Source organism: Hermetia illucens, chromosome 3, assembly GCF_905115235.1.
Source record: "Hermetia illucens chromosome 3, iHerIll2.2.curated.20191125, whole genome shotgun sequence".
In the NCBI taxonomy this organism is placed as follows: Eukaryota; Metazoa; Arthropoda; class Insecta; order Diptera; family Stratiomyidae; genus Hermetia; species Hermetia illucens.
In genome coordinates this window covers 54,040,610-54,054,153 of record NC_051851.1, presented here as the reverse complement: position 1 = coordinate 54,054,153, position 13,544 = coordinate 54,040,610, and the positions used below count along the sequence as shown (strand labels likewise).

The window sequence follows — 13,544 nt, the reverse complement described above, 5'->3', positions numbered from 1 at the left end:
GGTGTTCATCAAGGAAGCGCCCTCTTACCGCTGCTCTTTGTTCTTGCTATGGACACCGTCATACGGGACATCCAACGCCCGGCGCCGTGCACACTGATTTATACAGATGATGAGAGCAAAGATGACCTCGAGCAATTTGTCCAAAAATGAAATGATCGCCTCATTCAACACGGTCTCAGGTTGAATCTGAATAGAACTGAATTTTTGGCGATCAGCATGAAACGGACACAATCACTGCCAGCGGCAGTGACCTACTCAGAACTGAGCGATTTAAGTACCTCGGATCAACGCTATCAGCCAATGGAGAACTGCGCTATGAAATTGCTTCACGCATTAACGCAACCTGGATGGAGTGGTATTCCACAACTGGTGATCTTTGTAATCGACGTATCAACGAACGTCTCAAATCTAAAATTTACCACAATGTCGTCCGTCCAGTCGCTCTCTATGGTTCTGAGTGTTGGCCGACTATAAAAGACAATGAACGGCATCTTGCGGTAATGGAGACGAAGATGTTGCGTTGGACTAGTGGCGTAACACGTTTGATCACATTCGAAATGAGGATTCTCGCGATCGACATGTTTGAATTTGATTTCGGCTATTGCAGCGATCGACGTGCGGGCGGGTGCGCTGACATGGTGAAAGGTTTTTTTTGCTAGATATGAAGGTTATGTTTTTTACACTTAATCCATCACATGTTGCAATAACCTTTAGTAGTATTCACACTTCAGAAGGTAATCGGTGAAGATGATATCTTTCTCGTCCCAAAAAATAGTCGCCAAATATGTTATTCGCCGAAAATAATTGTTGTTGATGAAGTTATAGAAAACCAGTAAAAAAATCGGATCAACTGACGCTTCTCGTAATCAGGATAGAGACTTTGAACATTGTCCTCGTGCGTTAGATAAAGCTACGATTTGATTATTTGAGAAATACGTCTTTGAAGAATCAGGAGCTAGTTTTATAAAAGCCAAAATCAATAGCATTCACATCTTGAGCTGCTGGTCTTCTCCTAGTGCAAATAATTGCTGGCAACTTTGGAGCATCTTTCGAAATAACAGGTTTTGTGGGCTAGTTATGGTACTAGACACCATTTGAAAACAAAACCACTCCCCGAAAAGAAGGGTTTTCTCCAGTTATTAGCCTAGCCTATGTTGTTACATCCTTGAAGAGGGGACTGAATGATATGTAGGTGAAGGAACAAAACACCCATAGTGCTCACGAGGGCATGTTATCTCGAAAATTAGGACAAAGGGCTCGATAACGATAGGTGTCTCCAGCAACGTGGCAAGGGTGGTTTGACGATGACCCGATAGCAGTGGTGATGTTTCTAATGCATAAGTTAGGCATGCGATACTAATGTTGCAACGACGTTTGTATTCCAGCGGAAAACAGAACTATAAGCAAGTTGATGATGACTCTAGCGGTTTTACCATATGGTAAGAGGGAGGCTGGGTCATCACCAAGTGAGCGAAAAATATCGAGATTTCTCAAGCAGCTTTAGCTGAAATAAAGCAAACGAAAGCTTATGTTTTCTTGTCTACAAAAAAGTTATTGAAAAGGCACGTATACGAAAGTCATCTCATGGTGCCCGTGTTCAAAATGATAGCAAGAGGAGGTGCTACTGGAACGCAACTCCTTCACTATCACTTTTTATTGATGCATGTAGTTCATGTATTGGTGAGTCGGTTTGTCGATGGTGCCTAGATGACTTTCTTTTTCTATGTTTCCCCAGTAGCTATATGATCGTAACCACGTGGCCGTATATCAATACACTGCGTCACATACACCCAACACTAGCACCAGAGCCATTGCGGGGAATTTTTCTCCCGCACCTATCGAAGAAGCTCGAACATGCGCAATCATTTCTTCCCATCATACAATTTCGAGCAATGCGGTGAGAGGTAAATCCCCTGTGTGCTGTCTTCTTGAAGAATCTTATTGAAAACTCCAATGGGATACTGATTAATTTGTAGCTGATGTGACGAAATTTCTCGACTTCCCTAGTTTTAAAAAAAGATATCTTGACAGAGTCCTTTTCAAAGAAGCTCTTTGTACTTTGAACACATTCTTTGGTTTTCAAACATCATATATGTATCACCATCGTATGCGACATTTCAAATTTAGACATAATAAAAGGGTAGCGACAGGTAAATTCTTTAAACTATAAAAAGGATTTCCATAATCACTTTACTATTTTGGGTATGGTATCCAAAGTTAACGTCAATTTTTTAGTTATAGTCAGCTTTGATAATCCGAAACTTGACATAAATGTATTAGCAACTTTCATTTTAGAAAATTTCTGCTTTTAAGGATAACGTTTAGTAAATGAAAATTTTAGGTGGTAAGGAAATTGGAAATGATTCAAGGTAGGGAACCCATTGCAAAGTGTATCTATTTTGGTAAGCCAATTGAAAAGGATGATAATAACGCCGAGAAATTAATAAATAAGTCAAAATTGAAAAATATTGAGAGACAAACACGAGCATTTTACAAGGATATAACAAATTTCGGTGGAAAAGAGGTAAGGAAAGGATAGATGGTGGTAGAGTGGATAGTATGCAATATGTATATAACATTATAGAACAACGGTGAGAGCAGAAATCGGGACATTTTTGACAATATGATTACAATTTGGTAGTGAGATCGTTTCTAGGACTTTGAGTGAGTTGCGGTTGCACTAGATTCGATACTTACAGACAATCTATAATAGTTATCTATTCTTCTTCTTCTTTTTCTTCAGCCTTTGTCCCGTTCACAAGCGGGGTCGGCTCGTCGTGATCGGCTTCGCCATTTGACTCTATCGAATGCCTGATCTGGGTGCAATCTCGAGGCAATCTAGTTATCTATTCAAAGTTAACATTACAGAAGCTCTCACTTTTTTTTAAAAGGACTCTAGTTAATTTCTCCAGCGCTTCAGATAGGCATGTTCCGATCGGTATCGCTGATTAACAGAGTGACGGCCTCCTGACTTTCATCATAATTCGTAATGTGACCGATAATTTGGATCGCACCAGGGATAAGGACACTTTTGATGGTCGTTCAGTGTTCATCAATATTCTTGAATGGATCATTCCCGAGAAACTTACTACCTGCTACCTCACTTGTTTCTATGGTGTCCTAATAGTCGGCTACTCTGGTATAGTAGAATACATTATACTTAGCCCTTTTTTCCTCACGCGCATATAACCCCCGAATCATCCCTATTGATAGTTGGCATGACATGCAAAATCGGTGAGAACCTTGAAATTTTGCAATGTCTTCTTTTCCGATAGAAAACGTAAGTCAAAAAAAAAAAGATCCTTTCAGTGCGCTCACATCTTCTGGCCACAACCACAATCATTAGCCAGAAGTGTCGGGGAAGGATCTATAAGCAATGTCCTCCGCCCTCTCTTTTGGTCAATTTGCGATTGTTGATCAATATATCCTTCATCTTATCGATATTTCTGTCGTTCATTACAGTTCTTTAACATTTCCATGTTTCCTACAGTTGAGTCGACTGATATCCGATATCCAGCTATGATGTAAATTCTTCTGCCACAAACGAGGTTGGAACCGTAACCTTCAGGATTGACACGTTAGTGCCCAAACGATTAAGTCAGCCGTATATGCCTCACCATAAAACCAAGGTTGAGGAATGAATGGCCTAAAATTTTGAGATGCTGACTATTGTGTGGAAATGCTAGATCTTACTTTATCATGTTATCACTTTTTTGATTATAGGCCTAATCTGGATGAAGTCGAGAGGCTCTCAAATAACGTAACAAGCCATCGTTATTTCAATCGATGTTTTGGTCTTTTCATATTGACTTCGATGCTTAGAAAAATCTTAGCGAGTTCTCGCAGGGGCAAATCACATAACCCCGTCTCTTGCGTAATTTCTTCAAAATTGTTAATACTTCAACTTGATCGCTGATCATGGCGTGTTACGTTAATGGTCCAACGCAAGATCTTTGTCTCCGTTATCACGGAGACCCTTCATTGACTTCGATAGTTGGCCAATATTTAGAACTATAGAGGGCAACAGGCCGGTAAATTTTAGGTTTGAGGCGTTCGTTGATACGTCGATCACAAAGAACAGGGGGGGGGGGGGGGGTGGTGGTGAGGTAGTGCTTCCTTGATAAACACCACCAAAGCGGTTTTGATATACCTGCCACCCTTCGAGCTTTACCCTTTTGATTACGGCAGAGCAATTGAACCCAGGTGTACGGATGGCTCAAGTGGTTAAATCGCTGGGCTATCGTAGCGGACGGTCGCGGTTCAAATCTCACTGGTAGCAGACGGATTTGTTATCACGACTGAATATCTGATACCAGTCGACTCCGCTGTGAATGAGCCAAATAAGGGTAATAATCCCGGGCGAGCGCAATGCTGACCACATTGCATCCTATAGTGTACTGTAGTTCACACCTACTGTCTTGATTTAAGTGCTCTAACACATTTCAACGCCCTGATCCAATATGGATTGTTGCGCCAACGGTTATTATTATTATTATAATTTAACCCAGGGCACGAGTTCACCTGGTTAGTGCCACAGAGCACACCAGACGGGCTTGTGTGCAACTCAGTCGAACGTTTTAGCTTGGTCCAGAAATGCAATCTAGAGAGGGTGGTGCTTTTCAATGTATGTCACTATTGTGTCAGTAACTCCGCAATTCTTGACAAACTGGTCTGGTGTATTCAAACAACGTTGCAAATATGGTTGTGAGCAATACATTAAGAATTCCCATATTCTAGTAATGGATCGAATGTAATTTGAACATAATACTGGACTGCCTTTCTTTTTCCATTTTGAAACGGTCGTCCCTTCTTACCCTTGCCAATAACTCGACTGAAGATTTCACTGATCTACAGTGTTGTGTACTACATCTGCGCCTTCCAGAGCTCGGTTGTAATATAGTCACGTACTGTTGCTTTTCCAGGGTAAATTCCTTTGATTCTTAACGACTTTTGAGGAGACAACAGGTGAAATTCGCTTACATGTCGACATTGTTTGGGAGGTATACAAAGTTCTTCATTGAGGTGTCCGAAATATTTTCGTCACCAATTCGGCGTGACCTGTCGGTCGGTAAGCAAAGTGCGGTTGTTATTATTCATGCAATAGTGTTTGATATCCAGTACAGTCGGTACAGATATCCTCCGCTGTCCCTTGTGTATAGTTTATCATAAAAATCTGTTTTAAAGGGCCGCTCGGGTGACAGTAATATTTTTCAGCGCTTTCCGGTTTGCTTTCTTGTAAATTTGCCAATTGACCAAAGTTTTTCTACGAGGAACTTACGATAGAAGCGTTTCTTCTCGCGGGCCTGTATTTAAATATCTTCATTCCAAAGCCAAGTATTTCAGTTGATGAATCGGTTACCACACTGGGTAAATGAGGATTAGTGCGTTCTCCACGTTGTTTTAATGGTGGCCTGATTCTTAAGTACGAAAATTGGAGCTTTAAGGCTTGGCGTGCTTTTCATTGATTTCATGCACGTGCTTTTCATTGATTTCGATAAATTTTCAAAAGCGTGAACAGATATGGATGTAGGGTGTCCTAGACAGGAGAGACATTCCGGAGAAATTATTAGCTATTATCAAAGCGACGAATTCCCCCCTAGTCCCGAGTGCCTCCTTGCCCTGAGGACATAAATTTTAGTAGTATATATGTATCTTTCCTCAAACATCTCGACCACGCGGGTGACATCTTTTTGCTCACTCACCAAATCATGGACGATAGGCAAATGGTTCTGAATTTGGAAAGAGAGGCACGTAGAATTGGACTGGACAACAAAACCAAGATTTTCAAGCTGATGCATTCATCCTATCTACGTTAATAAACAGAAGGAGTTGATTAAGCGTCGTTTCTGCCGATGGTTGCGCCAAACTTGATATGGCCTGATGCATTAACAGTGCTAGATTCACCTTTGTTGCCTTGTCTAAAATCTAGAAATGAATTATCTCAACATCAAGATCAAGTTGAAACTATTCTTCCTGCTTTGCTGTGTGAGGGAAGCACGTGGAAGTGACCTCCACTGTTACTCAAGACTTCGTCGCTGCTCTGGTCAGTTACTTCTGGTCGTGTTGATGAGAGGGCGGAAATGTCAGAAGATAGAATACACATTAAAGAAGCAGTAATTAAGATAAGATTTAGGTTAGCATGGTGCTCCGAGCTCGAATAACAACACCACCTACAATCCCCTCTGATAATGAGGTGAGAGTTAACACTGAAGTCATCCACAACACAGCCCTCCGCAACACATATAAGAGGGAAATGGATGCCGCAATAACCGTAGCCAACAGAGATCCTGGAGATGAAGCATCAACAAATGATCTTCACAATCGCCTGAAGAACGAACATACTTCGCCCCAGCCGCAAAAAAAGTCGGAACGATTTGACGGTATGACGATGAATGTAAGCTAGCAACGGAACGAAAGAATACTGCATACCGAGTAATGTTTCATTTTCAAAGAACACGACCACGCGCGGAGACTTATCACGAACTCCGGCGAGCGAAAAAGTGGGAAATCTGATTTCCGACAGAATGGGCATATTGGAGCGATGGGTTGAGTACTTTGATGAACTACTGAACAACCCGAATATCGGCAAGTTGGAGGTCCTGCTAACTGAAGACGACGGAAAAATACTGCCACCACCAAGTATAGAAGAAGCAGTCCTTGCAATTCATCGGATTAAAAATTATAAGTCGCCAGTAGCCGATGGAATTACAGCCGAATTGGTTAAATATGGAGGCGACCAGTTACACCAAGTGGTTCATCAACTTGTGCTCAAGGTATGGGACAGCGAGTCAACGCCTGACGACTGGGGAAGAGGCATTATCTGTCCCATACATAAAAAGGAAGATATCACACAGCGCAGCAATTATAGAGATATCACGTTGCTGAATACCATCTATAAGATATTCTCCACTATCTTGCTAGGCCGGATAGCCCCATACGCCCAGAACATCGTTGGCCCATACTAAGGAGGCTTCACTCCAGGCAAATCAGCAACAGATCAGATTTACTCTCAGCGGCAAGCGATGGAGAAACTGTTGGAATATGGACATCAGTTGCACCATCTCTTCATCGACTTTAAAGCCGCCTGTGATAGCATAGCCAGAGTAAAACTGTAGGCGGCCGTGAGAGAATTCAGTATCCCGATGAAACTGATAAGACTGACTAGGCTGACCCTGACCAATGTGCGAGGCCAGATAAAAGCAGCAGGATCACTCTGAAGATCATTCGACATTAACAACGCTCTGCAACAAGGGGATGCCCTATCATGCGTCCTTTCTATCCTCGCCCTGGAGAAAGTGATCCATGATGCTGAGGGAAATGCAAAAGGTACGATCCTCTTTTAGTCCACCCAACTACTGGCCTATGCTGAAGATATCGACATCATGGGAAGAACGACCCGAGATATACTGTCTAACTTTATCCAGATCGATCAGGCGGCAATAGAGGCGAGATCTTGGGCTACATATCAATGAAGGCAAGACAAAGTATATGATGGAAACGTCAGCACCAAAAACCAACGAACCAACAACATCAAACCGCACAGGTTAAACGAGAAGAATAAAGATAGGAGCTTACAACTTTGAGACCGTTGATAACTTCTCCTGTCTAGGGTCGAAAATCGCAACCGACAACAGCTACGACGATGAAATCGGCGTACGGTTGTTGGCAACCAACAGAGCCTATTTCAGCTTACAAAAACTGTTCCGCTCGAAACGTCTCACCATAGATCTTACTGTACAAGACAATCATATTGCCAGTCCTTATGTATTCCTCGGAAACTTGGTTTCTTAAGAAGAAAAATTTCGAATTCTTGGCCGCGTTCGAGAGAAGAATCCTCCGAAGAATTTTTGGACCCCTACATGAGGATGGACGATTCCGTAGCCTACTTAGTGATGAAATCTATGAGCGATACCATGACCGTCAAGTTGTGGATAAATTTTGGCTCAATAGGTTACGGGGAGTGGGTCATTTAATCCGTATAGATGCGGACGATCCCACCCGGAAAGTCTATAAGGGGAATATCTATGGTAGAAAAAGAAAACGAGGCAGATCCTGCGTGAGATGGTGCGATGGCGTAGGTCAGGACGCCATACAGCTTTTAGGGATATCACATTGGTGGACCTTCGCGTAAAACCGGGACGTCTGGAGTTCCTTATTAAGGCAAGCCTAGACCGGATACCGGTTGTTGCGCCGTTGATGATGATGATTTAATATTGTAATTAACCTGTAAACAATCCTCTGATTTCAAGATATTTTTTAGACACCCCATTGTAATGGCAGAAAAAAAGCATCTCAGATGGTCAACGGTTCCTTGGGATTACGGTTATAATAATCTGCACCGATTTTGATTCTTTTGTGAAAAATTTTCCTAATCACATGTTAAAACTATTTCTTCGTGGGTCTATGATTGGATATTTGTTTTGCTGCCGTTTTACCTTCATTAAAGTACACTATTATCTTTTTTTCACATGAGGAGATGACATTTTGGCGGTGATATTGTTAGCAATCCATTTGTTATTTAAATTGTCTTATATTGAATATTTTCAGGAAGTGGCCGATGAACTTCTTAAGTACAATCCTTCCGGAACATTTACCACGTCAGCGCCTCCCACCCATGTTCCATGTGGGAGTTATATTCTACCGAATCATGGTTATGTTGAACCTGACATTAATTTAGATTATTTAGACCATTACTTGTCTGCTGACTATGAAAGCAAAGCAGACGCAATATTTGTTAAAAAAATGGAAAAGTTGAGTCAGAGAATTGAGGAAGTAAACAGATCGTTCGAAGGATTAGAAGAAAAACTTCAGAAGTGCTTATCATCTAGGGAAAAGGAAATATTGAGCCAGACTATGCTCCATGAGGAGGCGCTAAACAATTGCGAGGAAGTCCGAAAATTAGAAGCAGAACTATCGCAAATTCGAAATGAGGCCTGTGACTTCTCTCAACCCGAAGGCGCAACTGTGGGGAGCTTTTGTTGTAAGATTGAAATTAAGCGTATCATTAAACTGCAACGTAAAGTGGATAAGGTTAGAAGTTTAAGCCTGCTAAGACGCTGTGATTTACAAAATTGCGAACATGGTAAAGGCGAATTGAGAAATGAGATAACTCAACTGAAGTACGACATAAAGGACGCTGCCGAAATTCTGAGACAATACGAAAAAGAAGTTGAGGCCTTGCAAGCTTCAATTGCGAAGGATGATAAATGGTTAAATTGGAGAAAACCAGTGGAAGAAAAGCTTGAATCGACGAAATTTGCTGATCCTAAAGTTTCGGGGTTGATATCACTGCAATCAAAAGTTTCTGGTTGTATGGAAAATGAGAGGAAGGAAAGAATGGAAATAGAAAGTGAGCTCAAACTGGATTCTCCTAATAATGCGAATATTTTAGGACAGGGAGTATCATATCAACATCCAGATTTGGGAAAGAAATATTTGAAAAAAACGTCTTCTGAAATATCAACGCCAGCAATTTCCGTTCGAAACAGATCGGAGAATATAACAAAACTTGACAGTTCAATCCACTCTAGTGAATCACCTGAAATTCTCGTGGAAAAACAGTTAGAGCCTTCCTCGGATGGGAATTTTTTCAAGCAGTATGCTGAGAGTTCTGCAAACCGTGGCCTAAACACGTTATCATCCTCTAGTTTGAAGCAATATTTGAATGACTCTTCAAAAAGCGGGAATCATACGGAAAGTAGTGCTACGAATTCTACTGGTTATTTATTATGTCGTACTCCTGATTATGAAAGGGGGAAACAGAAAAAAGAAAAACTCGATAAACATGGAAATGAGAAACAAATCCAAATTTCTCCGAAACGATCGGGACAAAAACTAGATGAACAGTCGGAGCTCCGTGAAAAGATAGGTCCTTGTTCAGCATCCTCTTTGTCAGATGGTTTTGCTCGAAATGCATCTGAGAATTTTGGTAAGAACAACGGTCTGAGAAGCAATAAGTGTCAAGTAGTTAAACCTGATTTAGAACCTAAAAGCAAATCTGCTAGTTGTCCGGCGGTAAAAGAAAAGGAAATGCCAACTGGACGTCTCGATATTCAAAATAAGAACCCGGAGTTGGGAAAACGCAGCAAACCGGATGCTGCCAAAACGGAAACCTCTCCGAAAAAGAAAGAAAGTTCGAAGTGTAAATGTAGATGTAAATATGGGGAATTTATCGGTAGAACGTCAAAAGTCGCCCCAAAGGAAAAATCCCCAAACACTACCAGTACCAGTAGCGAACTTGATGATGAGCAGACATGCGATTCGCCATTGGATCAGATATACCCTACTAAGCATAAACGTGATGACTTCCAAGACCCTCCAGCTGGTGGGGCTTCCGGGGGGAATGACAAATTAGGTAGACATGATGACAAGTCGCACTCCACCAGACAAGAAAAGAAGGAGGAGCCCATTGGTCGAGGCAGATATCGCGGGACTAATTATGGATCGGGCAGGCATCATGGTGAATCCATCAAAGCTATTCATCTTAATCGGCCAGTAGGAAGAAATGCGGGCGTTTTAAATATAAAGAAGGATGTGTCAAACGAAGGTGTTGAACTTGCGAGGGATGATACCAACACCGAAATTCAAATACCCCTGCTTGAAGATCACAGTCCTCTTAAAAAGGAAACTTCTCAAATAGCAATGCGGTTGCAAACTGCTGTGGCAGAAGTAGCGAAAGAAATATTTAATAAAGTTCAAGAATATATTAGAAAAGGTGGAAATAGGCGCAAATATACCCAAAATGGGAAGAATAATGTTTTAAGCAAGATTATTAACCTTGACTATTCTATGTCGGGCCTCGAGGATAAGTTTAACTTAAGCCAAGAAGGAAAGAAACCATTTGAAGTTGATGGTCATCTGAAAGCTAGTGACTACCATTCCAAATTAGATAATATGAGACAACATATTCAACATGACGAATGTGAAGTCGATGTGGGAAAAAATAAAAATGATTGTGAAATGATTATGAAAGAGCATCGGTGGGCGGATACTATATTGAATGAAATTATTGCTCTCCGAGAAAGTAATACAACTCTTCAAGAAAAGATCGAAGAAATTATAAAACAAAATGCTTTTGAAAACGATTTAAAGAAGCAAGGGGTGCAGAGTGACTTTTCTTCTGAAGAGAGCAAGGTGTCCTTGAATTCCGCAATTCAGAAATTGAATCTGTGTGGTCTAAAGTTCGATAATAATAAAAGAAAATTGAGAGTAACTGAAGACGAAAAGAATGAAACATATTCTGGCGATATTGGAAAGCCCATCCCAGAATTTGTTCCTTTTGAATTTCAAATGATCCCTAGTTGCCACGAACATCTTTCGAAATTTATACAGAATGAAAATCAAGTCATAGAAAGTTCTGAGCGGGAAATCAGCGAAATGTTCCTTTGTCAAAACAACCAAAAGAATTGGCGGGATCTTCACAACGAAAGGATGACAAGGACACAAGTGGAAATATCAACGCAAATGTATCAAGCCGACTGCCAGCAAAGTTTTCAATCTCTTAATGGGATGGACTCGATGCAGATAATGAAACAATTTGGACCTACGTGGAAAACTGGGAAGAATAAGGATGATTTTTCTCTACCAAACCATGGATGGAATGGAGAGTCCGAGATAGAAAGTACCCAAGTGCAGATCAAGCAGTTAATGAAGAAAATTGAAAACCAAGCTTCCCTCATCAGATATTACGAAAGAGCGGCTCGTCGTGTAGATGGAAACAGATATGAAACATTGAAGAAACTCGAAAGTAGTAGGGAAATTACGAGTCTCTGTAAGGAGGCTGATATAAGTGATCCCGACCATATACGACAAAAGAATCAATTGAAGAAGGAAGAAGTTAATAATAATATGTTACCGAAATCAGAAGGACATCAAATTATGATGGAAACGGGGGAAGGAAACGACCTATTAGAGAGCGTAATTGGAATAACCGAATCAAATTTAGCAAGTGAACTTGGCGTGCGGGATATAGAAAGTATTTCATCAACACTTGAACCTCAGAACGAATTGCTAGTAGATCAGATTAATAAACAAAGTGACATGAGCAATGACCAAATAATTGAAAAGAAGGAATCGACTGCACAATGGCCTACTGAAAATAAGGACACGCTCTGGAATGAAAATAGCGTTAAGAGCCAAAACTTGGGTATTGAGTATAATTCTAGAGTGCAATCCCTGGAAACAGCGGAAAAACACCAAGATTTGAAAGAGCAAGTGAACAGATTTTCCGCGAAGAATAATGTCCATGACATTAAAGTCAAACATCCTGGTAAAGTTGAGGATCAGCCAACTCCAACAACACCAAAACAATATAAGAACTGTATGTTCCCTTGCAATGAGAAAAACATTTGCCTGACTTCCGTAACCCTAAATAATATGATCGAAAATCGCTCAAAACATGTCCGTTGGGATTTGCCCAACTCCTCTTCGAAAAGTGTTCGAGTTAAGGTCAAGTCCGTCGCAACGCAGTTCCAAGTAAAGGAACACGTTTGCAATATACGTGAATGCAAATTGTTGCTCAATTTTCTCCAGAAGGAAATTTACAAAAACCTGAATACCATCTACACGAAGGTTGATCGAAAGTACATCCGCAAGGAACTGGATGATATAAGGGAGGCTCTGGAATGGGCTAAACATAAAGTTAGCATCATATCAATGTGCAATTGCAAGAATGATATCTACTCAGGTATATCCCCAAATAAAGCTACACCACTTTTGCAAAAGATTTGTGGAAAAGTTATGATGGAAGGAGTGCAGGCTTTGAAGTGTAAAGAGCTCATTTATTTGCACAATATTGTCTACAAGGCCGGTGTGGATTGTGTGAGACAAATGAAGCGAAAACAAAATACCCGTTCGGAGAAAGCGCCAAATCTGTCCTTTGGAGCTAAAAGTAAGTTTTATTGTTGAATATTTTGAAATATATTATCCTAATCTGGTATTCCTCATAGTGAGAAGTTTGGAAAATGACATTGATGTGACAAGAGGATATATAGAAAAATACCGGAAGTTTTCCCGAATTTGATTGTGAGATACTTCCAGAGATTTGATATGTCATTGTGGTCCGATAAATATTTTTTTTATCTCTGAACGAACAACTTTGTATAAGATGGAAGAATTTCAAAACAAAAGTGAAATTTTTAATGCATTCTAAAATTTTGAAATATTTTTTAATAAAAGTGGCTAACGAATTTTTTATTGCATGTTTACTTAGTCTATTATTCAAAAATATAGTACTATGTTTTAGTTTAGACCACCAATCAATAGCATATCGCGAGTACGTAGCTGCTGAACGAAGTGAGTCACTACTTGGTAGGGTATAGCGTGTCAATCACAGCTACGCGACATCGCTCGAGATTACCCGAAATGCCCGTCAGCAACCCAATGACTTCCCGAGACGCTCGCACTTCTCCTCTACTGTTCTGCGCCAAGTGCCCTTGGGACGACCATCAAGTCGGCCATCTTGGCAGAGTGGATTGCACTGCAGGGCGTATCCCGCAATTCAACTGTCGCTCTCTTCCGTGTATGACCTACTTACTGCCACTTCC

At 40.9% G+C, this 13,544-nt stretch overlaps 1 protein-coding gene across 1 annotated transcript; it reads left to right on the top strand.

Moving 5' to 3' along the window:
* The first annotated feature begins 2,301 nt into the window (after window positions 1-2,301).
* LOC119652019 lies at window positions 2,302-13,021 on the top strand. The gene is made up of 3 exons (XM_038055954.1): window positions 2,302-2,524; window positions 8,548-12,889; window positions 12,948-13,021. The coding sequence occupies exons 1-3, from the start codon at window positions 2,360-2,362 to the stop codon at window positions 13,019-13,021; spliced, it is 4,581 nt and encodes a 1,526-aa protein (XP_037911882.1). The 5' UTR covers window positions 2,302-2,359.
* The last annotated feature ends 523 nt before the right edge of the window (window positions 13,022-13,544 follow it).

Excerpts from the sequence above, each read along its gene's own strand:
- LOC119652019 (XM_038055954.1), top strand. The coding sequence starts at position 2,360 with ATGATTCAAGGTAGGGAACCCATTGCAAAGTGTATCTATTTTGGTAAG. Across the intron at positions 2,525-8,547 it reads CAAATTTCGGTGGAAAAGAG|GAAGTGGCCGATGAACTTCT; the intron begins GTAAGGAAAGGA and ends GAATATTTTCAG. Across the intron at positions 12,890-12,947 it reads TCTGTCCTTTGGAGCTAAAA|TGAGAAGTTTGGAAAATGAC; the intron begins GTAAGTTTTATT and ends TATTCCTCATAG.